This window comes from Myxine glutinosa, chromosome 5, assembly GCF_964187855.1.
Source record: "Myxine glutinosa chromosome 5, kmMyxGlut1.1, whole genome shotgun sequence".
Classification (NCBI taxonomy): domain Eukaryota; kingdom Metazoa; phylum Chordata; class Myxini; order Myxiniformes; family Myxinidae; genus Myxine; species Myxine glutinosa.
The window spans coordinates 173,683,985-173,711,500 of record NC_136265.1 but is presented as its reverse complement, the minus strand read 5'-3'; the positions used below and the strand labels follow the sequence as shown (position 1 = coordinate 173,711,500).

At 46.5% G+C, this 27,516-nt stretch overlaps 2 protein-coding genes across 2 annotated transcripts in view; one reads left to right on the top strand and one right to left on the bottom strand.

Annotated features, from left to right (window-relative positions):
- The window catches only part of DTD1 (D-aminoacyl-tRNA deacylase 1), a 903,613-nt gene that overhangs the window by 705,650 nt on the left and 170,447 nt on the right, over positions 1–27,516 (bottom strand). The gene's annotated exons all lie outside the window — the stretch shown is intronic.
- THADA (THADA armadillo repeat containing) overlaps positions 1–27,516 on the top strand; it is a 259,593-nt gene that overhangs the window by 135,828 nt on the left and 96,249 nt on the right. Inside the window, exons 18-19 of the mRNA XM_078779098.1 lie at positions 22,416–22,573; positions 23,712–23,885. Coding sequence (XP_078635224.1) covers positions 22,416–22,573; positions 23,712–23,885 — 332 coding nt within the window. The remainder of the gene's footprint in view (positions 1–22,415; positions 22,574–23,711; positions 23,886–27,516) is intronic.

The window sequence follows — 27,516 nt, the reverse complement described above, 5'->3', positions numbered from 1 at the left end:
ACGCACCGAGGGCCCGATTCGGCTATAAGTCGTTCTACACTCTACCCCGTCTAACGTCGATGCTTCACCTGGACGCTTACACCCCGCAGCCCGTTCCTTGCTCACACATCCAGCCGTTTCCATGCCCCTCGTACCTTTCCTTACACACCCAGGTACCCTCATTCCACTCACAGCCTTGGTCACACACCTGACCACCGAACACTTTGGCACACATTCGTTGGTCGCACACCTCACCAATACACCGCTTCGCACCCCCTCCTCGGTCACCTCCTCTGTGACAATCACAGGCGTGCCCTCATTCGCACACCCAACCACGTGCCTCACCACCAACTCCAGCGTGCATTCCCACTCACGCTCTACCATTCCAGGTGTGCATCCTTCCATCCCAGGTGTACATCCTCGCTCACCTGTCACAACTAACTCACGCTCCATGTCACTCTCACTACTTTCACCTCCATTCCTGACAGCGCACTCACCCTTACTCTTGACAGCGCACTCTTTCCCCATGCACCTGTCCGTTACACACCTTTCTCGCGCACACTCTCCCGTTACACCCTCTGTAACACTCACCACAGGTGTGCATTCTTCCTTGCCTTTGACAGCGCACTCTTTCCCCATGCACCTGTCCGTCACACACCTTTCTCGCGCACACTCTCCCGTTACACCCTCTGTAACACTCACCACAGGTGGACACTCTTCCTTACTTCTGACAGCGCACTCTTTCCTCATGCACCTGTCCGTCACACACCTTTCTCGCGCACACTCTCCCGTCACACCCTCTGTAACACTTACCACACCGCGCTTCCATGTGCTCCCTCGCACACGCGCTACGACCGACTCACTCTCGCCAGCACCCTCACTACTCCTTGGCACGCACTTTTTCCTCACACACCCCAGAGTCGGACTTTCTTGCACACCTCCTTTTTCGCACACCAGACCTGTCGCACACTTCACCAACGGCCTCTCACGAACACCCGGGTCTATCTCGACCCCCAAGCTTCTTAAATCCCCTGGCGCATCATACGCACGACCATATTGGTCACCACTTACACCGGGTCCTCTTCCTCTTCGCTTCTCCTCCATCACCTGCGAATCCCTCATCCGGTTAATGAGCACATCATCACGATCCAAACACAGACTTTGGACCAATTCTTTTATCTCTTCCTTTATCTCCTTCTTATCCCCTCTCCGTCGCTTCTTAATTTCGCTCATCCCTTCTTCCACTTCTTCTAATTTGTGCTTCACCTCTTTTATTCCCCGGTACGTCTCCTCAAGCTCGTCCTCCAAGGCTACCTTGACCGTTTCCAGGTGCGTCCTCACCTGCCGGTCCTTCGTCTCCATTACCTCTATCACCTCGTCCAACCTCGTTGTCAGTCCCTCACGTACCATCTGACATTCCCTCTTCGTCGCTATCAAGTCGTTTTTAATTTCTTTTTGTGTCGCCTTTAAACCTCCTAATACCGCAGTGTTCCTTTGAACCTGCTCCACTAACTCCGTCTGTCCCACCGTCAGCTGCTCCACCTCCTGCGTCAGGTCCTCTATGCCCCCTTGTAACTTTACAGTCGCCTTTCTCACCTCCTTTTCCATGTGCTCCTCACAGTGCCTCACCTCCTCGCGCACTCCTCCGACCTCCTCACTCACTCCTCTTCTGATCTCCTCTCCCATCACTTGCATCTCCTGCCCAGATGCCACCCTCATCTGCTCCATTTCCTCCCTGTGAGCATCCAGTTTGGTTTCTACCCCCATTCTGACCCCCTCTATCTGCTGCTCCATTTGTTTAACTTCCCTTTCCGCTTGGTCCCTCATGTCCCTCAATTTGCCTTCCATACTGTTTTCTAACCCCTCTAACCCTTTTTGCATCCCTTCCATTTGATTCTCTTGAGCGGCCATTCTGTTTTCTACCCCCATTAACCCATTTCTCACCTCTTTTATCCCGTTGTCTAACCCCTCAAAATTATTGTCTATCTTCCCAAATTTCTTGTCTAACTCCTCAAAATTATTGTCTAACCCCTCACTGGTACCCCTCGCTTCGTCCCTCATTACCCCCAATTGCTCACTCCGAGCCCTCGCTTCGTCCCTCATTACCCCCAATTGCTCACTCCGAGCCCTCGCTTCGTCCCTCATTACCCCCATTTGGCCCTCCAATCGCTCACCCTGAGCATCCATCCGGTTCCCCATTTGTCCCATTTTGGCTTCTAGCCTGTCCATAAGGGCCCCCATTTGCAGGAGGAAAAGGTTCGGATCCACCAGGGGCGCTGTCACGGTCGCCGGCGCGGTGACCAGCGAGGCGCCATTTTGCGCGCCTGCTACCCTCGCTGTTTCGCTCTCCTCACGTCCCTCATTTTGGTCCTGGATCGACCCTACCTCACTCTCCCCTACCGGACCCCAGCCGTCTTGATCCGCCATAGCGCGACTTGCAAAATTCGAGTTTCGTAAAACAAAACAAATTTCGGCCGCTCCAAATTTTGACCAAATTTTTTTTTTTTCCTCTATTCGTTTTTTTTTTCCTTCAAAATTTGGTCGGGCCTCGAATCTCACTCCCGACACCAATTGTTACAGATACGACTTTGATGGTATGGTGGGCCGAGCGGGATGGCCGCCGTATCCGTACAAGTTACCCGATTGTGCCCGAATGTTGACTAATCGCGCTATGCTGGCTCAATAAGAAAAAGAAGACACCCGGCTGGATTACAATCACACAATACGACACCAGGGATACGGTTCTCAAAGGTTGTTATTACAATTGCGGAAGGTTTAGATTACAGGGACAAGAGGGAAACATAGGAAGGTGGGCACTTAAACACACTTATATTATCCCCGGACAGACGACAGGTAAACGCGGGACAAGGCTCACTCACACGGGGTTTGATGGCCAGGAAAGCGGGTAGCGATCGCTCCAGGTGCACCTGTGCTCAGGGCAGGATCACGTACGGTGGTGTCCAGAGATGCGTGAAGGTATCACAGCGCTTGTGGGTCGCGACTTTGGTCTCAAGCTGGGGAGGTCGCTCAGCGCTCGGGAGGGTGGCGTCTTTTCCTTCCAAGCTCGGGGCGCATCTCACGTCACGTCCGGCGCGGGGCCGCGTATATCCGGCGGGGAGTCACGCCCTCGCTCGTTAGCTCCGCCCCATATGGCATCGGCCCATGGCTTCTCATTGGGTGCGGGGGTTACCGGCTCCGCCCTTGACGAGGGGCCGACAGGGAGCCCCCTTCTGGGTAACCCCGTCGAGCACATGTTCAATGGCGGCCAACCGAGCCGGAGTGAGGACGCAAAGCCGCTGTTGTTGGGGTTGTTGTTGGAGCTTGAGATGATGGGAAGAGATGCGGGGAGGTATGGGAAGGTCCTAAACTCCTACTGGTGCCATATCATCACATTCTGGTGCAACGAAGAGTCATAATTAATGGAAACAAGGCCTTAACTGACATAGAATAAGAATAACTAGGAAGATGTCCGAAAGTTGTCTACGTGTGGTGCGGGGGACCTGGGCACGACATTTAATGGGGGAATGAAGGGGAAGATCGGCTCTAATGGGTGTTGTTTACAGACAATGGGACTAGGGAATGGGGTAAGGGGAGAGTTGGGGAGTATCGGAGAAGATAGGGGAATATTTACAAGCGGATATGGAGGTCAAATTCCATATTCGCAACAATATATATATTGATATATTGATATATATATTGATATATTGATATACAGTGGAACCTTGACTTACGAGTTTAATTCGTTCTGTGACCGAGCTCGTAACTCAAATTGCTCGTATCTCAAATCAAATTTCCCCATTGAAATGCATTGAAATGCTATTAATCCGTTCCAGCCCGCCAAAAACCACACCAATTTTTTTTTAAATATACAGTATATATAAAAATATCTCGCGCTTTATATTTCACCTGTATGCAGCATACAAGTTGGCAGGATGGCCTGGACTGGAGGTACGCACACTTGACTCTAAAGTCTAAACTGTCCAGCCTGGGTTTGAATCCCGAGCCAGCTATAACCTGTCATGGGTGAATCACAGGCAGGGTGATTCATCAATGTGTGTACCGCTAAACTGGGCGCCCCGTTTGCGTCCCATTAGTTGTTGGATGTTAAGGATCTCACCGTGTTTTCCACAAAGAGAAGGCGAGCTATCGCCGGCACTCTGAACAAGTTGACGGCAGAGATACTGTACGTGCACGTCAAGATAACCACGTGTCGCACGATCTCTTGTCATGGTCCACAAGATTATCACAGAGAGGTGCAGCTTCCAGCGTTTCGAGATCTGATCCAGGCCTATCCAACGAGACCGGTCCCAGCGTTCTAGGCCCGGTGGTTGTCTCAGACGGACCCGACAACGGCAGTGTTCGTTTTAACTCGATTCGATTCGAGCGCCGACGTGCCGGCGAACAAAACCGGTCATATCTTTTGAACGCGTGGCTCGATTTTTACAAAATAAAATTTTTCTTGAAGGTCTGAACCGTGCGCTCAAAACGATACCGAGTTTGACTAAAATGCAGCGCTATACTACGACAGAGATACTGTACGTGCACGGCAAGATAACCACGTGACCGGGTGGCGAAAGCTCGTAACTCGGATCTCGGCTCGCATCTCAAAGCAATAAACTGCCAGAGTGACGGCTCGTATCTCGAAAAACTCGTAAGTTGGGGCACTCGTAAGTCAAGGTTCCACTGTATATATATATATATTGATATATATATATATATATATTGATATATATATATATATATATTGATATATATATATATATATATATATATATATATATATTGATATATTGATATATATTGTTACGGAACCCAACGTCTGCCTTTTTCCCCTTAAGAAGGGGGGGATTAATCCCCTTGTCTATGACTGACCGACGTGAGTCCTGAAGTCACAACGCTCCTTCCGGTCGGGAGCAGCCAAGGTATTTGGTCTATGAAAAGTCCCAAGGACCTGAGTGCCACTCCTGACCGCGAAGCAGGGGAGGGACTCCCGCTCGAACCCCGGTTTTAGATGGTCTAGTTGCCGAGCGGTTTTTAGCAACCTGAAGTTCGAGTCATTAGCATTCACTAACCCGATTCCGAAACGTTGGCCAAAATCGCGCCACAGGTGTTCAATGTGGAAACCTCAAAGACGAACGGATGTGAAGAAGAAGAAGGCAAAAGTGGGAAGAACAAATATGATTTATTACTAACTATTATGTACAAGACCAAAAGAACCAAGGAGAAGGAAAGATACGAAAATAAAGACAGAAAGATGGAAGGATCAGAAGACACAGTGCAATACTAACTTACCTATACAAACTTACTTATACCCCAGGACAAGACACACAAAACAGATGACAATCAGACTTACATGAATGGGGAATGAAGGCAGGAACGAATGGCTGGAAGGAGAGGAAGGTTCAGTTGGAGCAGGAGAATGGTCGGGCCGGGAGTGAGCAGCCGCCGCCCCTCCACACTCGGGTCCACACGGCCGGGATGCTCGCAGCAACACGTCGGAGCTTGTCGTGGCAAGGCTGGTTGGAACAGCGTCTCCTTTCCCAGAGCTCTCTATTCGGGCTCCTTCAACTCTCTGGCTCCCTCAATGACTTCGTCCTTCACCTCTTTCACCAAGCAGTCCCTCACTGAACTCTTGCGCGCATCTCTCTCCCTCAATCATCTGAGGTGGGGGCGTCGCGCTGCGGGTTATATGACACGCCCTACCAAGCCATACCCACTGATTTGTGGTTGGTCGTTCGGGGCTTTCCTGGCTCCACCTTCTGATGACAAAGGGCGGGCAACGCCCTTGTTTGTGGGCTTGACCGCGTGCGTAATGGAGTTTGGGGTGAAGAAAACCACCCAATGCACTGAGAGGATTGGGGGAGACTTGAAAAGGGATTCTGTCTTATCTGATTCGGTGCAATGCAGTGTCAATTAATGGGAAACAGAGCCTTAAGCTAATACACAGAATAAGGAAATAACTATTTAGAAGGGTATATGATTTTCTACATGCATGCGATGGATTAACTAAGGGGGACGACCGTTGACCTTTACACACAAAACGGAGATATTTACAAGAATTCATTACACTTAATGAGGGTGATATTTATAACAATTCTCAAATCCACAACAATATATATATATATATATATATTTTTTTTGATATTGATATTGTTACAGACGCGGTTTGAGATGTTAGTTTACCGAGCGGTTTGGTATTACCGCGTCCGCACAGTTACTCCCCGATTAGAACCCTATCCCGCCCGATTCCACTCGACGTTGACCAAGTCGCGCTATGCTAAATCAATGAAGGAAAGGACACAACGGCTGGGATAAATGCAATGACACAAGGGGTACAGTTCTCAAGACCTCCGGAGGAGGATATAATTGGTGATGCAGAAACGGGTAGATTACACGGTAAGAGGTAAAGCACAGAAAAGATGGGCACTTAGACACAGTCTTATCTTATCCCCGACAGACCACAGACAAACGGGACAAGACTGACTTACACAGGGATTGGTGGCAGGGAAGGACAGGCAGTCGATAGCACAAGGTGCACCTTGGCTCAGGGACAGGATACAGCACGGTCCAGTAGATGCAGGGAGGTGGCACAGCGCTCGGTTGGTGGCGTCTCTCTTCCTTCAAGTCCAGCGCGCATCTGACGTCACCTCCCCCTTCCTGCGCATGCCCAGCGGGGAGTGACACGCCCTCGGCTCGCCGGCTCCGCCCCAGATGGAATCGGTCCGCCGCTTCCATTGGGTGCGGGGGGTTACCGGGCTCCGCCCTTGACGAGGAGCTGACAGCGAGCCCCTGCGTGGTAACCCCGTCGGAGCACGTGTTCAATGGCGGCTAACCAAGCCGGAGTGAGGACGCACACTCCCCGCGCCGCCGCCGCTGTTGTTGTTGTTGTTGTTGTTGTACCATGAGGAAGAGCTGCGGGGAGGTATTGGGAGGTCCTAAACTTTCTAACGGTGCCATACAATCACATTCTGGTGCAACGAAGAGTCAGAATTAATGGAAACGAGTCCTTAACTGACATAGACTAAGAATAACTAGCAAGATGTCCTATAGTTGTCTACGTGAGATGCGGTGGACCTGGGCACGACATTTAAGGGGGGAAATAGGGGAAGGTCGGGGCTACAGAGTGTTGTTTACAGAAAATGGGACTAGGGAATGGGGGATTGGGGATAGTTGGGAAGTATTGGGGAAATAGGGGAATATTTACAAGCGGATATGGATGGATCCAAATCCCATATCCGCAACAATATATAGTACAGGGTCGAGGTTCGTGGACACTGATGTGTACAGTATACACTGAGTGGATCAGCATGTAACAAGACAAATGGAACAGTGGAGAGGGGAGTGGGGCACCAACAGAGGAGTTGAAATACAAGATAAATGGAGACTTGGACAAACAATGCATATGGAGGGCAGGAAAGGATGCATGGGTGAACAAGATGGACACAGAAGGAAACTCTCAGGTAGGGGAAATCTGGAAATTTGAAAAGAGTTTGGTGTGGTTAACATGGGTAGAAAAGATCATGGTTTTCGTTTTTGTGATCAGCTGTCTTTAAGACCTGGAAGGAAGAATGTGATTGAAGAGAATGAGGAAATTGGTTCAATAGGTGAGAAAAAGAGTAACGAATGAAAGAAAAACAGTAATAATGGAGATGAGCAGTGATCCTGGATTTAGGTAGTTTCACCAGAAGGGGTTGATGGTGCACCGTGAGCACCCAGCAGAAACCTAGGAGATGGGAACAAAGCACAGATTTAATCCTTAAGGAGTAGAGGGTGCAAGACTAAAAAGGGAACGGAAGAACACAGAGACGGAAAAGTGATAGGCCCATAGACTCAGATTCAGCACAGGAGATTCCAATGATCCTGAAGGCCTTGGTTACCACAGCGTCAAACTGAGCAACATCTGAGGCAGGGGTGCCAGCCCAGAGGGGAGAGCAGTACTCCATCAAGCTGTGGATGAAGGCCTTGTAGGTGGATAGGAGTTCAGGTGTGCCAAGAAAGGACTTTGTATGATGGAGGATGCCCAGTCTGCAACTCGCTTTGTATGCCAGCTTTGAAATGTGGTTTGCCCAAGAATGATCATGGCTGATAGTGAGACCCAGGAGTTTGAGTGACTGAATTTCCTCAAGAGGATTGTTAAGAAAGTAGATGGGGTGATGGATGGGGGTGTGGGGAGTGGATTGCCAGACAGTCCTTTCCGAGTGAGAGTGTGATTTGTCAGGATTGAAAGACATATTCCAAGTTTGACCAATTTTTGACTTTTCTTCAAGATCTGAAGAGTGGGAAGAGGCTGTAGTCTGCCTGGCTGAAGGATGAAGGATGAAGGATGAGGGATGTCATGGTGGAAAGTGGAGTCATCAACAAATAGAGATAGATTAAAGAGGTTTTTTTCCAGAGAGTCAGAGAGATCATTTATGAAGATCAGGAATAGTACTGGGCCCAGAACACTGCCTTGGGGCACTCCAGCCTTGACAGTGAAAGGAGAGTAAAGGATTCCGTTGAGAGCCACATGTTGGCTATGTGACTATAGGATGTCAGTAAACCATGGGTGGTGTTGGGCTTGAATGTCATAGTCAGAGAGATTGGAGCACAGGGTGGAATGCCAGAGTGTATCAAAAGCATGAGATATGCCAAGAGAGACGGCCCTGATCTCAGTGTTGACATTGAGGGTCTCCAACCATTGTTGGATGAGTAGAAGCAGCATGTCCAAGGTAGAATGACCTGGTCTGAAACTAAATTTGTGATCTAAATTGAGGCTGTTGGAGAAAACCAAGGGGTTCATATCAACTGTGATGATGGATTGCATGACCTTGCTGATTATTGGAAGTAAGCTGATAGGTTTACAGTTGAAAGGATCAGTTTTTGCACCTTTTATGTAATGTAGTGATGTCGTATGATTTCCTAGCAGATGTAGGATGACCTAGCGCAAATGATAGGGTGCAAAGGGCAGAGAGGGTATGTGCAAGAGCAGTAGAGCGGGTTTTTGTGACATGAGCTGATGCTGTCTGGTCCAGTAGCAGAGTCAGTGTGGAGGGTTGACAGAACCTTCTCCACCTTCTCACTTGCAAAATACACAGATCCCTGGAGCAGTTGGATACGACAGGGAAGTTGGATACTCTCAAATTCCTTTAAAACTTCGGAGAAAAGGGTCATACCTGGTTGGTGGCCCTTTATACTGCCATTCATGAAACAGGGCAAATTCCTGTGACCGAAAGATCTGTGTCAACCTCAATGGCAAAACCAGTTGTGTTCGAACACTAAACAATGGCCTCCCTCAAGGATCTGTTCCAGCCCCCAACCTCTTTAACCTCTATGTTAGCGATCTGCCAATGCCGACATCCTTCAAACTCGCCTATGCTGATGACATTGCACTCGTAGCGCAGGGCCCCCAAACTAAAATTTGTCGGGACCAACTCACCCGAGATCTTGTCATACTGGAGGAGTGCTTACACAAATGGAAGCTCTGTACAAACCCCAACAAAACAGCTGTTTGCACCCACCATATTGATAATCACACATCAAATGCCGAGGTAGATGTGCCATTCTGCGGTATGAAGGTTGAAAATGTCAGGGCATGCGTAAACCTCGTCCAGAAACTGGCAGGAAGATCATGGGAGGCCGGAACTAACACCGTACACAGAGCAACTCTTGCCATCATGTAGTTGAAGGCCGGCTTCGAGTGCCCATACGAAGGCCATAGACGTTCAGTTAAATGCCGCAATGAGAACAGTGTCTGGAGCTCTCAAAGACTGAGTGACTTCCTCTTCTCTGCAACATTGCTTCGCCAGCCGTCCGAAGGAATGTGCTGTCATCCCGATGCTTCAGCCGCATTTTGGCTACCAAAATTCCAGCCCAGCACCTTCTCGTTGAACATCCGTGCTGTCGCCTCAATTCCCAAAACCAATCATGGAACCGCGATGAGCTCCTTACCTGTACCCATCATAGTGACGCCGACTTGGAGAGGGCCAGTTGGGAGGCTGCCACAGCTTCTATTAAACATAATATTGTACACAATCCAACCACTACTCCACCCGGTTTCACACTCCCACGTAGGAAATGGGCAGCCCTCAATGGACAGTCTCAGAGCAACTGCTTCACCACAGGATTCAGTGTACCATAGATGGGAAGAAGGGAGGATAATTGAAGATGTGATGGGATGTGTGTGTGTGTGTGTGTGTGTGTGTGTGTGTGTGTGTGTGTGTGTGTGTGTGTGTGTGTGTGTGTGTGTGTGTGTGTGTGTGTGTGTGTGTGTGTGTGTGTAAGAGAGAGACAGAGAGACAGACAGAGAGAGAGAGAGAGACTTGACTTGACTTGACTTTTAGGGTCTTTTATTACAAAAGTAAAAAGCAAAACAAGTAATACAATAGCAGTCAACAAAAATAGTTAAATCAAGGAACTGAAAAACATGAGCTATTAATTAGAGCAGCAAAGAAAGTTCATCTCCCTCCACCTTACACAGGACTTCAGCTTTGCACCATTTTTGAACAAAGTGATTAACCCGAGAAGTCTCTCGGTAAAAGTGAAATTCAATTTTAAGACGGGCAAACACAAGGCCTTTAAAGGCTAACAAAACACTGCATTCTGGTGAACTTATCCCAGAAACCCTACTCTTCCGTGTAATATATATCGCGAGTTTCGCCTCAGCAAGTAAGAAATTAACAATTTGAGATCCGACATTCTCGTTAGACACAGGCATGCAGTACACAAAATGATAGAAGGAAAAACAAAAACCGAAATTCCGGAAAGTATATTTCAGGAGTTGAAAAAGTGGAGCCAGCCTTTGGCATCCGACATATGCATGGAAAGTGTCCTCGGAGTGATGGCAAAAAGGGCAGTCATCAGATATCACGAGGTTCAGTCTTTTGAGAAACACGTTGGAAGGCAAGGAATAGTGTGGAAGCCTCCACTGTGTGTCTCCGGCACGTTTAGACACAGGTGACGTGTACATCGAGGACCAGGTAGGAGAAGATGGAGCCCCTGCAGGCAGAAGCTCTTTCCAGTGGGTGGTCAGTGGGCTATTGGGGTTGGCAGAAATAACAACATTAAGACATTGCACGTACAGAGTAGCCTTTGCACAGGCATGTAGAGGCTTTGTGGAAGGAGCACCAGAAAAACAAAAATCAGGGAAGTCAGGGTGCATCGTTTTTGTGTTTTGAACATCATGCAGTAGAGGCCACGATAAATTAAAAGAGTTAAACACTTTAACAATTGAACGAAGAAGTTGTCCAATTAGTCGAGCTGAGGTAACATTGCAAACTTCCAAAATCTGGTTAGGGGTCTGCCATCCAGAATAAGTATGGTTAACAAAGTCCTTGACAAGAAAAAAACCAGATTCAATAAAGGATTGAATTAGGGACCTACTTTGGCAGTCATGACAAAATAGGCTGTTGTAGAAAACGGGTTCACACATTAGGTTCCAAAATTTATACGTATCTTTGTTTCGTACTGGAAGGAGGCACTGACCGGCATTCACGAGACTTCGATAAAAGGAGGGCAGCAAGGAGATGTCTATTCACTGCAGATCAAGTAGAAAGAGCTCGGGGCCACACCTGAGCTTACCAGCTTGCTGCAACAAGCAAGAAGCCAGGGGCCGCCAAGACAGGACTTCCTTGTACAGAAGTTGGCGCAAGGTGGTCAGCCGATAAGCCAGTATTTTACTGGTAATGTCCACAAGTCCTTGACCCCCTTTATCCTATCCAGAGGGACACTTAGAAGATCAGCTCGGAGCCGGTGCATACCATTCCAGAAAAAATTCACAAGGATACGCTGCAAGTTAATGACTAGCGATTTGGGCGGTTGAAAGACAGCCATCCGATGCCAGAGTTTGGAAGCAGCCAAGTTATTAATTATCAGCACTCGACCTCTATAAGACAGTAGGCTGGACAATCTTTTCCAACAATTAAGGATATGGGAGATTTGATCAACCATCTGATCCCAGTTATTTAAGGAAAAGGTCTCATTCCCAAGAAACACACCGAGATGTTTAACACCATCATACCTCCACTGCAAAGCATTAGGCAGGAAAGGTGGGACAAATAACCCAGAAGGACCAAGACACAAGGCTTTACTCTTCCTCCAATTGACAGTAGCAGAAGATGCCAAATTGAATTCACATAGAGCACTTGTGAGGGCAACAATGTCAGACTGAGTGTTAACAATCACACACAGATCGTCAGCATACGCAAGCACCTTAACAAGATTAGCAAGAGGTGTCACCAAGAACCCAGAAAGTTTGTGGCGTAAGTGAATCAGCAAGGGTTTAATGGAAAGTGAATGCAGGTACCCGGAGAGAGGGCAACCTTGTCTAATACCTCGCTGAATAGGAAAAGGTGAACATAAACTGTTGTTGATGTTCACCAAACTAAAGTTGTTGTGATACAGCAGCTTGATACAAGAAATAAAGAAGGAACCAAACCCAAACCCCTTCAAAACTTCAAGTAAATACGAATGGTCAACACTATCAAAGGCCTTTTCCTGATCTAGAAAGATCAGCCCGGTGTTAACATTCTGACAATGACAAATCGAAATCAAATCTCACACAGAAAAAATATTGTCAAATATCGATCTGCCGGGAATACAATAAGACTGGTCGGGGGATACAATGTGCCCAATTAAGGTTTTTATGCGATTAGCGAGTAACTTAGACAGGATTTTGTAATCGGTACAAAGTAGAGAGATCGGGCGCCAGTTCTCAACAAGTTGAAGATCTCCCTTTTTAGGGATTAATGAAATGACGGCACGTCTTCAGCTCAAGGGAAGTTCACCAGTTTGTATGCTTTCTACGAAGACAATTAATAGGCATGGTCCCAGCAAATCCCAAAAGGTGCTGTAGAATTCCACTGGCAACCCGTCTAAGCCAGGTGCCCTGTTGGTTGTTAGGGTCTTTAAAACAATAGCGAGTTCGTCCAATGTTATTTCGCCTTCAGCAGTCAAATTCTGGGCCTCAGTAAGTGTAGGCAAGGATGCAGTAAATGAATGTATATGGTTTGGGAAAGTGTGCTTGGAGGAGTAGAGGTGAGAAAAGAAAGTCTTAATAGTAAGTTTAATGTCACTTGGATCAGTCAAAATCCTTCCGCCAGCAGAACGCAAGGACAATAGTTGTTTTTGTTTTTTTGAGGCAGTTTCCAGCTTGAAGAAAAGTCTGCTCGGGTTATTTAGTTGTTGCAAATGAGTCATTCTCATCCGAAGGAGTGCACCTTTTGCACGTTCGGCCAGTAATTCATTTAACAGGGCTTTCTTTTCATACAACGTCTGCTGCTGCCCATTATTACGAGAGGAGGACACTTTGTTTTGCAAGTGAAAAATTTGTGTCTTCACCAGATCTATATTTACATCATGATCCTGAGTACTGTGTCGTGAAAATCTTTGACAAAAAACTCTAATTTGAGCTTTAGCGTTGTCCCACCACTGACGTAAACACGAGAACTCTTTATCCATCATGATGTAATGTGCCCAAAAGGTCCTAAAAGATGCAACAAAGAATTCATTTTGAAGAAGTGTTGTGTTGAACTTCCAATAAGAGCTCACCACCTTAATGAGTGGCAACTGAAAATGCATAGTAATGATGTGGTGATCGGAAAACCCAGATGGGAGAATAGAGGTGTTTAAGATGAGGTTGAGGAAATGATCAGAAACGTACAATTTATCAAGTCGAGCTAGCGACACCAAGTAAATTGTTGCTGCATCGGATGTTGCAATCTCCAAATGTCTGTCACCTTGAATCTTGAGATTGAGCGAACGAGAGGTCTTGTACTGGCTGCATGTGGCTCAGCCCCATTCCTATCAAGGGAGGGGTTAAGTGTGCAATTGAAATCTCCTCCAAGACATAGAAACTGATCAGGGGGAACACCAGCAAGATACGAGTCGAGACAGTCAAAAAAGGAAGATCTTTCAGCATTTGTACTTGGAGCGTACACATTGATTATTGTGAAAAGCTGCTGACCAACAGAGATAGTCAGCGAAGCTAAATATCCCTTCACAATTTCTTTAAAGGAAACCGAAGTCAAAGGAAGAGTTTGCCGAAAGAAGATGGCTATCCCAGCAATTGGGCTTGATAGATTGCTAAAGAACCAATGCCCTTTACGAAACAACTCCCACTCAGCTGAAGAACCTTCAGTGGAATGAGTTTCTTGTAACAACAAGATGTCAACCTTGTTGCACTCAATTAGTTGTTTAACTTGCACTTTACGAAGAGACGTGCGACCACCGTTGATATTTAGGCTGGCAATGCGTAGTTTCATTTGTGATGAGACATCGGCAGGACATCAGCCATGGTCTTTGAGTTCGCTCCGAGCACGACTTAGAAATTTTCTTAACCGGTGATGTTGAGGGTCTGCAACGTTGTACCGATCCGGTCTAGAAATCATTAGTCGAGCCACTTGAATGAAATCTTCTTGGACTGGAAAATGATCTTTAATTTTGACCCCCGTTTTGCGAAAACTTTTGTGTAAGAAGGCGTGAACGGCATCGTGAGATACTGAGGAGTCAGCCTCAAGGTTGTGAGGAGGAACATCGCTGCCTGTGTCACTTAAGGTCGAAGCAACAGAATATATTCCATCAGACTCGTAACCCATTCTGTCAACCACAAGTTCCCACGGTTCTTCAGTAGCAATTTGTTCAGATGCTGCAGGTACAGCCACCTCCAGATTACAATCAATTTGTACATCCGGTGCATCAATTTTAACTGTGGTATCTGTGCATGGTGGGGGTTGGCTGAGGGTCTCATAAACTCCACGAGGGATCTCCGGTTCATCAAGCACAGTGGGAGTAACAGTTTCATGTGTACTCACAACAAGAGTACATGGCTGCTCAGGAGGTGAGTCCATAGGAATGGGTTCAGGTGATTGTTTGGCAGGTGTTTTTACCGCTTGCGCATAGGAAGGAGACCTCTTTGGTTTCACTTGATTGTCTAGTTTGGTATTGTTGTGAAAATCAACCAAATCCACAACTCGTCCCATAGATAGGTTTAATTTCAATAAGATCGTGACATCATCCTGTAAAATACACCATGCAATATATATGTCAGGATCAAGGCATCATATGAGAAAGATTGGATATCTATCTATAATTCCAGTAATCTCTGTCTGTACGTTTGTACGTTTGTCTGTGACCGCTGTTTCTCGACAACCACGGGTCCGATATACTTTTAACTTGCCAGGTATATTGCTGGGGACCCGAGGATGTGCCTTTTCAAGGTTTCATATTAATCGGACAATTACTTACCGAGCTATGTCCAAAAAACGATTCAACCAATCAGAGAGCAGCGAACGATCGCGTGTGCCGAACGTGGCGGGCACACTCTGCCTCGGATGGCACATTTGAGAGCGTATTCATTTATTTCACGTTTGCAAACTATGTTGGCGTTAAACTATGTTTTACAACTAATAAAAACGAATTTGCGATTCATTCGCTTTCCTGCGCGTTTGTGCACGCGATGGCGATTTCTTTACCAAACTCCGGAAGCCGTTCGCTTTGGACCAAACCATTTCATGTAAATAGAGGGGGGGGATATAATTTTAGATATAGATATAGTACGGGCAATGCCCTAGTATCAGTCAATGCAAGCAAGCCTAGAATATAAGTGGGTACGTACCATTCAATTCTACATGTCATTGTATAAAGTCGCAGGAGTGGCCTCGAGTCGCGGACGTCCCGAGGTCTTATAGACACCGCCCAGTGGTTTAAGTGAGCGTCACACCTGGGTTCAACTTTGATCCATTTTCACCACAGGTATCAATTGCCCACTTCTGTGCTTTATTCCGGGTTACAACCGTGAAGCCATCACCTGCATCATTCGTCTCTCCTGGGTGAGCATTTTGTGAAGGAAGTGATTCCTGTCCCTCAGGAGAAGAAGAAGAATCCTGTCTTTCAGGCATAGGAAGAAATTCCTGTCCTTCAGGTGGTGTGGTGTTCTGATTGGACGCTGAATTAGTCTCAGGGAGATTATTCGGACAATCCCTTCGCAGGTGTCCATGCTGATGACAGGCCTAACACGTTCACACCTCTGTTGTTGCATACATTTGATAATTGTAGTTATCATGTTTTATCGTGAATTTAACATCAAGGTCACGACGGTTCTCGTTCAAAATCATAAACAATTGACGTCTAAAGGAATAAATGTGTTTATAACGATCGTCACGGCACCGTAAGGGAACCATTGAAATGCGGGACACGACTGTGCCAAAATTACGAAGAGCAAGCTCGACTTTTTCGTCCTCCAAAAATGGCGGAATGTTGGAAACCAGAACTTTTACTGATGGCGAATCAAATGGTGAAACTGGGATGAAAATATCGGGCTCGACGGATAAACCCGATTCCACAACATTCGCAACCATTGCTTGTTGTAGCACGAAAACAACAACTTTCTTGTTCATCCTCGAAGCTGCGAGGACATTTTCAGCTCCGATAATTTCACCGACGGCGATAATAATCGCTTCGACCGCAACATGAGCTGGAGGGACGCATGTGAGGCCATGCTTCCTGCTTAACGATCCGAACGCGGTACTGCGAGGACGGACGCTCGTCATGCCGACTCGGGCCGTGATAAGTATGGCGACGGCAAAGTGAGAATGTAGTCAATTCAAAAAACAGTTCTCGTCACTTTACACGAAGCGATAAGAACATGCGGATGCAATGGAAAGCAACAAACTCACTTACCATCACCCACCGCATGCGCTCTGTCTCTCTCTCGTCTCAAGGAAGGGAAGGGAGGGAAAGATAATACAGGGGAGAAGTTCGAGCACAGGGGAGGAAACACGAATACGAATGGAGTAATGATATGAAAACAACAGGGGGGTCGTGGGGGCGAGGGAAAGGTTGAAACAATGAGAGAAAACAGCCGGAAACCTCGACAGCCAGAGCTACTCACACCTCGCCGAACTGCACAACCGCCATCTTGCCACGCCCAACACGAACGGCCAGCAGGGGGCGAGAGAGACAGAGACAGAGACACAAAAGAAACAGTTTCTGTGGAAGATTTAAAAGGCTGAGTTAATATCAGAGGCAGTAGATATGAGAGACCAGTCCTGAAGAGAGGTGGCTGCTTGCAGCCCCTGCCAATCTGCTGGAGTGAAATGCCAGACTCGCCAGTGTTAAGACGGCTCTCTGAGAATAGCCAGAAATATGTTTACTTTCACAATCATATGATTAGATGAACCAATTGGAGCAGAGGAAAAGCAGGAGACTTTTGTGGAAAAGTTAGTCATCACCAAGTCCAAAAGGGAGGATTTGCCATTGGGAGAAATCCAGATCAGAAACATCACAGATTGAGTCAATCCCATGGAGTAACAAAAAGCCTTTGCTGAAGTGCCATGGCTGGTGAGAGAGGTACCAACACCCAGCCAATGGGCAGAACAGGGGGAAGACTGGAGAACACGGGGCAGGATGTGGGGGAAGATGCGAGAGAGTGAGACAAGGGGGAAGATGAGAGGAGAGGGATGGGGGAGGTGGGAGGAGCTGGTAGGGGGCAGGATGAGGATGAAGCTGAGATGGGGCAGGATGGGGGTGAAGCCAAGAGGGGCAGGATGACGGGGAAGCATTGAGCGAGTGGGTTGGGGTGGAAAGCTTTGAGGGGGTGGGGTGTGGGGAAGCTTCGAGAGGGCGTGTGACTAGGAAGCTTTGAGAGAGGGGGTTGATGAGGGGGAAGCTTGGAGAGAGAGGATGGGTGAGGGGAAACTTTGGAGAGAGAGGATGGGTGAGGGGAAGCTTGGAGAGAGAGGGTTTGTGAGGGGGAAGCTTGGAGAGAGAGGGTTGGTTAGGGAGAAGCTTGGAGAGAGTGGGTGGGTAGGGGGAAGCTTGGAGAGAGAGGGTTTGTGAGGGGGAAGCTTGGAGAGAGAGGGTTGGTTAGGGAGAAGCTTGGAGAGAGAGGGTGGGTAGGGGGAAGCTTTGAGAGAGTGGGTGGGTGAGGGGGAAGCTTGGAGAGAGTGGGTGGGTGAGTGGGAAGCTTGGAGAGAGAGGGTGGGTAGGGGGAAGCTTGGAGAGAGTGGGTGGGTAGGGGGAAGCTTGGAGAGAGAGGGTTTGTGAGGGGGAAGCTTGGAGAGAGAGGGTTGGTTAGGGAGAAGCTTGGAGAGAGAGAGAGGGTGGGTAGGGGGAAGCTTGGAGAGAGTGGGTGGGTGAGGGGGAAGCTTGGAGAGAGTGGGTGGGTGAGGGGGAAGCTTGGAGAAAGAGGGTGGGTAGGGGGAAGCTTGGAGAGGGTGGGTAGGGGGAAGCTTGGAGAGGGTGGGTAGGGGGAAGCTTGGAGAGAGAGGGTGGGTGAGGGAGAAGCTTAGAGAGAGAGGGTGGGTGAGGGAGAAGCTTGGAGACGGTGGGTGAGGGGAAGCTTGGAGTGGGTGGGTGAGGGGAAGCTGGGAGAGGATGGGTGAGGGGAAGCTTGGAGTGGGTGGGTGAGGGGAAGCTTGGAGTGGGTGGGTGAGGGGAAGCTTGGAGAGGATGGGTGAGGGGAAGCTTGGAGTGGGTGGGTGAGGGGAAGCTTGGAGTGGGTGGGTGAGGGGAAGCTGAGAGAGGATGGGTGAGGGGAAGCTGGGAGAGAGAGGATGGGTGAGGGGAAGCTTGGAGTGGGTGGGTGAGGGGAAGCTTGGAGTGGGTGGGTGAGGGGAAGCTTGGAGTGGGTGGGTGAGGGGAAGCTTGGAGTGGGTGGGTGAGGGGAAGCTTGGAGAGGGTGGGTGAGGGGAAGCTTGGAGAGGGTGGGTGAGGGGAAGCTTGGAGAGGATGGGATGAGGAGGATTAAGAAAGAGGGGACATGAAGTGGAGGAACGCTGAGGTGGCGACATGTTGGAGGGATGTGGACATGTAGGAGATACTGGGCGAGGGTACTGACACAGAGGGGTTTGACAATGTTCAGGGACAAGAAGGAGAATTGATTGTCATGATCAGAAAACCTCTGCAAACTGGACTTCTCAAGATACCAAAGATATTTAACACTTCTCAAGATATTTAACATTCTGAGATAAAGACCATGGGATGGGTGGACGGAGTCATTGGTGAAGGCGCAGAGAAAGGTTATGCTGCCGGAACCATAGGATGGATGACAAACCAAGCACTTCGGTGAGAGTCTGGTTTGCAAAACATGTCTTTTGAGGAAGAATAGATGTGGCATGCTGATGCCAGAGAAATAATACAGGTTCACTTTGTCAATAAATTATATTTCGTTCAAAATCATGGTAGATTAGCAAACCTATACATTTTTGGAAAGGTTATAGCATAAGGAAACTAAAAATCAATGTTTACATTTGGAGAGATACCTGTATGGCGGCCATTTTGGATTTTTAAAATGGCCACTGTAAAATACATATTTTGTTCTATTTCTGCCTCTAATTACCCTAAAAACTTTAAAATATACTAAACCTATATTTTCAGGGACAAGGAATCCAATGAAAGTATCAAATTAGTGCTATGGGGAATGGTAAGACACGAATCAAAGGTTTTGAATTGCAAAATACTGTCTTTATATTCGCGATAAGTTGCATAATCAAATACATGTTATCATTTTGTACAGGCAGTTAATAACATCAAAATGTGTCACAATAATTCATATCACCAAACATACACAGGCAGTCAGCAAAATCATATATACACATGCAGTCAGTATAACTTCACATCTACACAGGCAGTCAACGACAAAATATACACAGGCAGTCAATGGCATCAAACATACACGATTACAGAATATGCCATTTAGAGTTCGTCATCACTGTCCTGTGTGTCGTATCCGACAATATAGTCCGCATCGTTTTCACAGTCCGTTCCGCACAAGCAAAGGTCGGTCAAATTGATTGGCAAATCGAATTGGTCGAATGGTCGATCGAATCGAATTCGATGAATCGAATCGAATCGAATCGATCGAATTGGTCGAATGGTCGAATGGTCGATCGAAGCGATTGGTCGAATGGTCGAATTGGTCGAATAGAATTGGTCGATTGGTCGAATTGGTCGAATTGGTCGAATCGAATTGGTCGGAATTGGCAAATGTAAACATTGATTTTCAGATTTTCCATGTAATAACGTTTCCAAAAATGTATAGGTTTGCTAATCTACCATGATTTTGAACGAAAAAACATAGTGAACCCGACTATAAGGGAGTTGGAGCATTTTAATGTTTCTTAAAAGCTTTTAAAGGAAGAAGGAAGAAGCGTTCACTTCAAAGAAGATATTGAGAAAATGCTAGAGGAAAAGAGATATCCAGGAAGTACAGGTAGAAGGGAGAATAACATCGTGTCTGAGTGAGTTTTTTGTTTTGTTTTTGTTTTTTGAAGCGATGGGAAATCGATTAGCATTGAAAAGGCAGAAAAGACAGAAATTTGGAAGAAAAAAAAACCGAGAAAAATTGAAACAGGATGACAAAGCAACTCAAAAACAGAGATGATTAAGCTCCGGCTATTCGAAAAGGCCTATGAAACACAAAAAACGCATTCAACAATATCGACAACAAGGTATCCCAACGAGGTAATCATGGGAAATTTTCGATGGAAATGCAAACAGCACACAAGGACGAAAATATAGCATAAAAAGCATAAATGCGAAATATAGCATAAATGGATCCAGCTTGGAAACTTAACTTTGATTCAGGTGGAAGGAGCAGCAGTGGATCTAATCTCCATGAATTGGAGATCATGAACCAGAAGATCATGATCAAATCTAACAAACCATGAACCAGAAGTGATGTTTTAGTGTAGTTGGACTTTTATTTGGACTCCTGTTTATTATTTATTTTTTATACCGCAGGCATAAAACCCTTTTATACCGCAGGCATAAAACCTGATTCCTGTTTGGTTCCGAAAAATAATGGTTCCTGTTTTCCGGTTGTCCATCCATGCGTGCTTAGCAGATTTTCGTTACCGTGATAACTTGTGAACCGCCGAAGGGATTTTGACCAAATTTGGTGCAAGTATGCACGATGATGCTAAGGCGAACTGATTTTTTTTTCTTTTTTTTCTGTATACAAGATCGAGGCTCGTGAAAGAGCTAACATTAATCACACAGAAAGACAACCCGACACATAAAACATATAACATGGGGAGCGGTAGACAAGATGGGGCGAGAGGGGGAGGAACACAAACACAACATCTGAGAGCAGGGACATCGAGAGATCTGCGGGAGGGAGAGGGCTTTGGGGGGGGGGGGGGGAGGCATGGGAAGGGGGTGGTGGGAGAGGTATAAAACATATGGACACTGCCAGGACTTCCAGGAAAGAAGTTGGAATTTCAAACAAGGTGGATCTGGGGTGAATTAGTGGGGGTAGAAAAGATCAAGGTTTTGGATGGGGAAAGATAAGAGATGGTGGTGAACAGCTGTTTTAAAGACCTGGAGGGAGGAGTGGGATTGAAGGGAGTGTGGGAGTTTGTTCCAGAGGTGGGAGAAAAGAGGAATGAAAGAGTGAAGGTGAGCAGAGAGCCGAGATTTCGGCAATTTAACCATAAGAGGGTTGCAGGCAGATCTTGTGCGACCTGTATGAATATTTGGGGGACAAAGCACAGATGAGCTGGGGGAGCAAGGCCGGAGAGGAGTCGGTAGAAGACAGAAAGACCACCTACCTGTCTGCGGTGAGTGAGTGAGTGAAAGGCCCTCGGAGATAGCTTCATCACGGGAGACTTCAATGATTCTGAAAGCTTTGTTTTCTACAGCGTGAAGCCGAGCTAGGTGTGAGGCAGGAGCACCGGCCCAGAGGGGAGAACAGTATTCCATTGAGCTGCGGATGAAAGCCTTGTATGTGGTGAGGAGCTCAGGTGTGCCGAGGAAGGACTTCGCACGACGGATGATGCCCAGTCGGCGACTGGCTTTGGAGGCCAGCTTGGAAATGTGGTTTTCCCAAGAAAGATCTTGATAACTGATTATTTTTTGGGTTCCATAGGTTAAAGGTCATGTGTCCTTTGAAAATAATTTTACAGATCATAACTCGAGTTGGAAGCATTCTCCTCTCTTTTCTCTCTCACGCTCTCTCTCATGTGAACTTGAATTGAGATCGAACGTACCGTTGGGTTGACGCCTTCCACTGGCAGAGGCAAATCCATTGATGCATCGCGTCAAATTGTATTTTCTAGTTTCGCTACAAGATTAAAGCTCGTGGAAGAGTGAGGTGACGGATGATATGAACTGAAGGAGGGCTAGCAGTTAGACACAATACGCAAGGGAATAATGGTTAGAGCATCTGTTCTGAGTCTGGGAGGTTGGCGGTTCAAACCCCAGTCGAGTCTTACCAAAGACTTGAAGAATGGTACGTGCTGCTTCCTTGCTTGATGTTCAGAATTTGAAAAGGAAAGAATTCAAACAAACAACCAAAGGCTGACAACCATTGTACGGGCTTAATGGGCCTAATGGCCTCCTCCTGCATTGACTTTCCTTGTAATGGAACTCATATTATAAACTACCGATCATGGATATTTCAGCAAATGTGTTTTCTGGCAATATTATCAAGATCGGTGACATTCACCCTGCATTGCCATCAGGTTGCTGCTGACTCTTCCTTCCCAAGAGCTGCCCGAAAATAATGGTTCCTCCGAAGCTTTGCTTACATTTCTTCATGGTTTGTTGAATGGACTGGAGAAGCAGTACGCCAACGCACGAGCCGACGTGCTGCAAGCTGCTCGCACTAAACCCATGCACGGTACGCCGACACTGCGTCTATACTGCTATAGCATGTCAACTTTGCTGCACATGTTTGGGAGTTTGTTTCTTTTGCTCGCTCCACACTGACAACAAACACCAATATATTCATTAATGTTGTTGCGGGTTTTTCCCATCCCTGTTTTTCCAACTTTCCAATTACAATCACTTAAAGGAAGCAGGTCAACCCAAAATTTCTCTGCTTTGTGCAAATAAGTGAGGGTTGGGAATTCTCTGAAGCTGTGTAGTTGCAGGACAACCTTTTAATGTTTTGTGTATTTTTTTGTTTGGTGCTGTAAAATCACTCTTGACACATCTTGAGCTTTTCATACAGTCTGGCATCCCACCTTGCTCTCCAAGCTCTCTGCCTATGGCATCCAAGGCCAACTTTACTCATGGAATACTGACTCCTCCACTTCCGTCGTCGGCGTGTAACTCTTAACAGGATCATCTCCTTTCCCTGTCAAGGCTGGAGTGCCCGAAAGCAGTGTTCTAGGCTCCATCTTATTCCTGATCTTCAACAATGATCTCTCTGACTCTCTGGAAATCCCCACTCATTCGTTCCTCTTTTTCCCACCCCTGGAACCAACTCCCACACTCTCTTCAATCCCTCTCTTCCCTCCAGATCTTTAAAACAGCTGTTCACCACCATCTCAAATCATCCCCTTTTCAAAACCATGATCTTTTCTACCCTCGTTAACACTCACCCCATCCCATCCCAGGCCCTCCTTGCAAATTTCCAGATTTTTCTTCCTGGTGGTTTCCTTCTGCATGCATCATTTCCTGTCCCCCACCCTCCCATTCCACAACCATTTTTTCCAAGTCGGCCTCTATTTTGTGCTCCAACTGCACTGTTGGTGCTCCCCCCACTCCCTCTCTACTGTTTCTTTTGTCCTGTTGCATCCGGATCCATTCATTGTAGCCTCCTAGCTCTTCCACTGGCCTTGACTTTATACACAAAAAAGTTCAATAATATTTATTGAAAGGATGTCTCGTATTACTTTGTGCAATCATAATTGTTGTATTATATTATCCTATTGAGCTAATAAAGATTGATTTGTTTTTCACTGGGTTGTACGTTGGTATTGCCATTTTAAGAACGGTATGGCATAATGGTGCCATGCCTCATGCCAACACAGGCCAATTGATTGCACTGCGCCGCTGCCTCACGGAGGTGCCAGGTTCTGTGGAGCTTCTTCTGCAGTGCTCTCTCAGTGACTTCCTTGATCGACTCGTTGCCATCTCTGATTCCATCTCACGTTTCATCCTGGGAGTCTTGTATGGTGCGAGGAATGAGGAGTTACTTACAAGAGGTGAGATGTATTTTCTTAATTTATTTATTTACAAAAATAATATGCATGGAAACCTACAGCCAGCAATAGATCATGCAGCCCATCACATCTTCATCCTCATCATATTAATTTGATCCATTAATATATCCTATATTTCATTCGTCCCCAACACGGAGGGGACTGTAGGTTCGCTGTACGTCCTTCCATCTATCCATCCCACGTGTGGTTTTCTCGACTTTTTTCCCCCATACCCTTCGGCTAACCCCCGCTCTAACAGGGGAAATGGCCTTAAATGCCTGTTGTGTGTGTTGTGTGTTTCCCATACCCTTCAACATATTCAACTGAAACTTCGTACAAGGCTTTATTATAAGTTACATAACACGTTTGAGTTTTGGGACATTTCCCCAATTTTTCAAGGAGTTATGCCCTTTTTGAACTTAGAAAATATCACACATTATACGTGGGTTAGTTTTCAGCTGCCATGACTTCACTCCACTGCTTTGCACCCATTGGCTGGACAGCTGGCCTGACAACCCCAATTAAAATCATGCGATGCTATTCCATGAAGCAGCACAGCTTGGCAGGTCTCACGCCTTCGGCCTGGGTGTTAGTCCATGGCCCTGTGCAATTGGAAGGATCCCAGGTATATAACCACGATATATTATATATGCACAAAAGCCGTGCACAAGCTTTTGCTTCATGTATGTACAAACATGACAAACATTGCTTCATGTATCATTTTCACTTGTGAAAATTGAACATTTTTCAAGTAGCTTGGTTGGTAGTGTGCATTATTCTGTCTGTCTGTTTTTGTCTGTATGTCACTCGCCTGCAGGTCACAATTGTTACGGATTCGTCACTTCCGTTGTGGTGGTTTTCATCCACTGTAAATATTTCTGATTCCATGAATTATTATTGTTTTCAAAAGGTTTATTGTTCATGAACTGTTTTCAAAAGGTAAAAAAATTAATGTTAAAAGAAACAGGAAACCGGATCGGGAACCGGACGACAAAGAGGAAGAAGAGGGAAAAAAAGAAGGCGGAGCGAGTGAGTCGGACAAGACGGAGCCGAGCTATTTGCGGTCTGGAGCGAACGTTGGCGAACAACAGTCTCTAGCGAACTTTCGGGTTTCCCAGGAAAGGGATTCCTGCGACAGAGTGGTTATCGCTGTGACAGATTAAGCTGCGTGTCAGGCTTTGCAATCGATTCAGGAGAGAATCATCGTCGTGCCGTTGCGCCACGAGACCGGGCCGTCGACCATTTTGACTCGCGCAGGACTTGCGCTTCGCTCACGGTTTCATCTCCCTTCAACCATTTTCACCGCATTCAGACGTGGATCTGGCGGGTGTGTGTGACGTGGCTTTTTGAAGGTTAATTCGTCCATACCCGAGGGTGTGATTTCCCAGTCGCCTGGAGGGCGCCTCTGGATTTCCCAGTCGCCTGGAGGGCGACTTTGCACAGCTTTGGCAGCCAGACTGTACCTGCCAACCCAACGGGATTCTGGTCTCGATTGGACATTGTTCTGTCGATCGCTGGAGCGGATCGACTCTGGCTTGAAGCCGGGGATTAGAGACATTGGGGATGTCTTGTTTCACTCACTTGGAGCACAGTGAGTTATATATTATAAAACTGATGGTACCATCATAGGATATTGATTGTACTTTTGATTCATATTATTGTTGTACTGTTATTCCTGTGTGATCTTAATACAATATTTGTTTGTGAGTAACAATTGGTGTGGCTTCACCATTGATCTTTGACATACAGAATAACACGTTTTTCTGCCTCGACTCCTCTCGGGACTCGGAGGTACACCGTGACCAGGGGGTCGGGGAGGAGCACGTAACACAATTTTAAACCGATCATGACAAAACTTCACGTAATGGTACAGTTTGTTGTGAGCAAGAAGCCTATTCATTCTGAGGTCAAAGGTCAAAATGTCAACATTGGCCAAAGGTCAACAACTTTGTCCAAATTTCTAAAATCATCAATTTTCATCAGATTGACATGAAATTTGAAGAAGATTTGCATATCTTGTCACTAAATTCAACTACCAATTATTATTGAGGTCAACAGCGGCCAAAAGGTCAACAGACTGAATTTCTAAAATTGTGTCAATTTTCATCCGATTGACTTGAAATCTCAAGAGGATTTGCATATCAGATTACTGAATTCAACCGACAGATTTGGAATAAACCGAATTAAACAACTAACTGATTTACTCCCAAAAAGAGTGACTGAAACCGATTACACCATAGTGATCCGACTTTTGATCACCGTTTCATTATTAAATTAGGCCTCATCTCTTCACGTGAATTGTATCGTCATAACTGAGCACCAGGAATGATTTCACTGGTGTCTGTTCAGCCATATTAAAATAGCCTACGAGTAGAAATAAGCCAAACACTGCACAAATCTGCAGTTGCTTGACCGCACTGCCAGACCAGTGATTCCAGCATGCTGAATCTCACGAAAAAAAACGGTGGCTTTACCTCCTCATAAGATACCTTGGAAATTACACTGTGCAGGTGCAACACACCGTGTTATGGATTTGCTGTGTTTGTAATACTAGAAACAGGAGCATTGGCAAGTCGTCTCCCCAGTCCCCACCCTCACAGGGCGGGGGAGGGGGTGTAGTTGGGGCAAGGATTACCCTGGGTACTACCAACACCGATGCAAAATTTGGTGGAGAACGGATCGGTTTTTTTTCTATGATTTTCAGATGTGCATACAGTACATGCATACATACAGTCACGTGAAAAAGTAAGTACACCCCATGTAAAGTTTAGACTTTTTCAACATATTTCAACATACAGCTATTTGATCTTCATTTCAACAATATTGATAGATAAAGGTGATATAATATAACAAATATCATGAAACATTTACATTTTGTAGTCAATTGTATAATTTAAATAAACATAAATGCAAATTTTGCATGTGGAAAAAGTAAGTACACCCCTACATTTATCACTACTTCAAATACCTAAAATTAGAATGGCGTGCAAATGATTAGAACATCGTTAGAGAGGATCTTGGAGGAACCTGTCTTATTTAAACCTCAGACATTTAGTTTGGTTTGCTCTTTGTTGTTGAAGTGTGCGACGTCACCATGCTTAGATCAAAAGAGCTCTCTGATGCCTCCAGAAAGAAGGTTATAGATGCCTACGAGTCTGGGAAGGGATTTAAAAAGATCTCCAAACAATTTGAAATCAATCATTCGACTGTCCGGAAGATCATTGACAAGTGGAGAAGATTCCAAACAACTGCCAACTTGTTCAGGCCAGGCCGCCCCAGCAAGTTCAGCCCGAGAGCAGACCGCAAGATGCTGAAAGAACTCTCTAAGAACCCCGGGATGTCATCACGGGACCGACAGGTAGCTCTTGCCATTGTTGATGTCAAAGTGCACGAGTCTACCATAAGAAAGAGGCTGCACAAATTTGATCTACATGGGAGGTGTGCCAGGAGGAAACCTTTGCTGTCGAGAAATAACATCACGGCAAGACTAAAGTTTGCCAATGAACACCTAGGCAAAGACCAGCACTTCTGGAACAATGTCCTCTGGACAGATGAGTCGAAGGTAGAGCTATTTGGCCACAGTACCAGAAGACATGTTTGGCGAAATCCAAAGATAGCATTTGACCACAAGAAC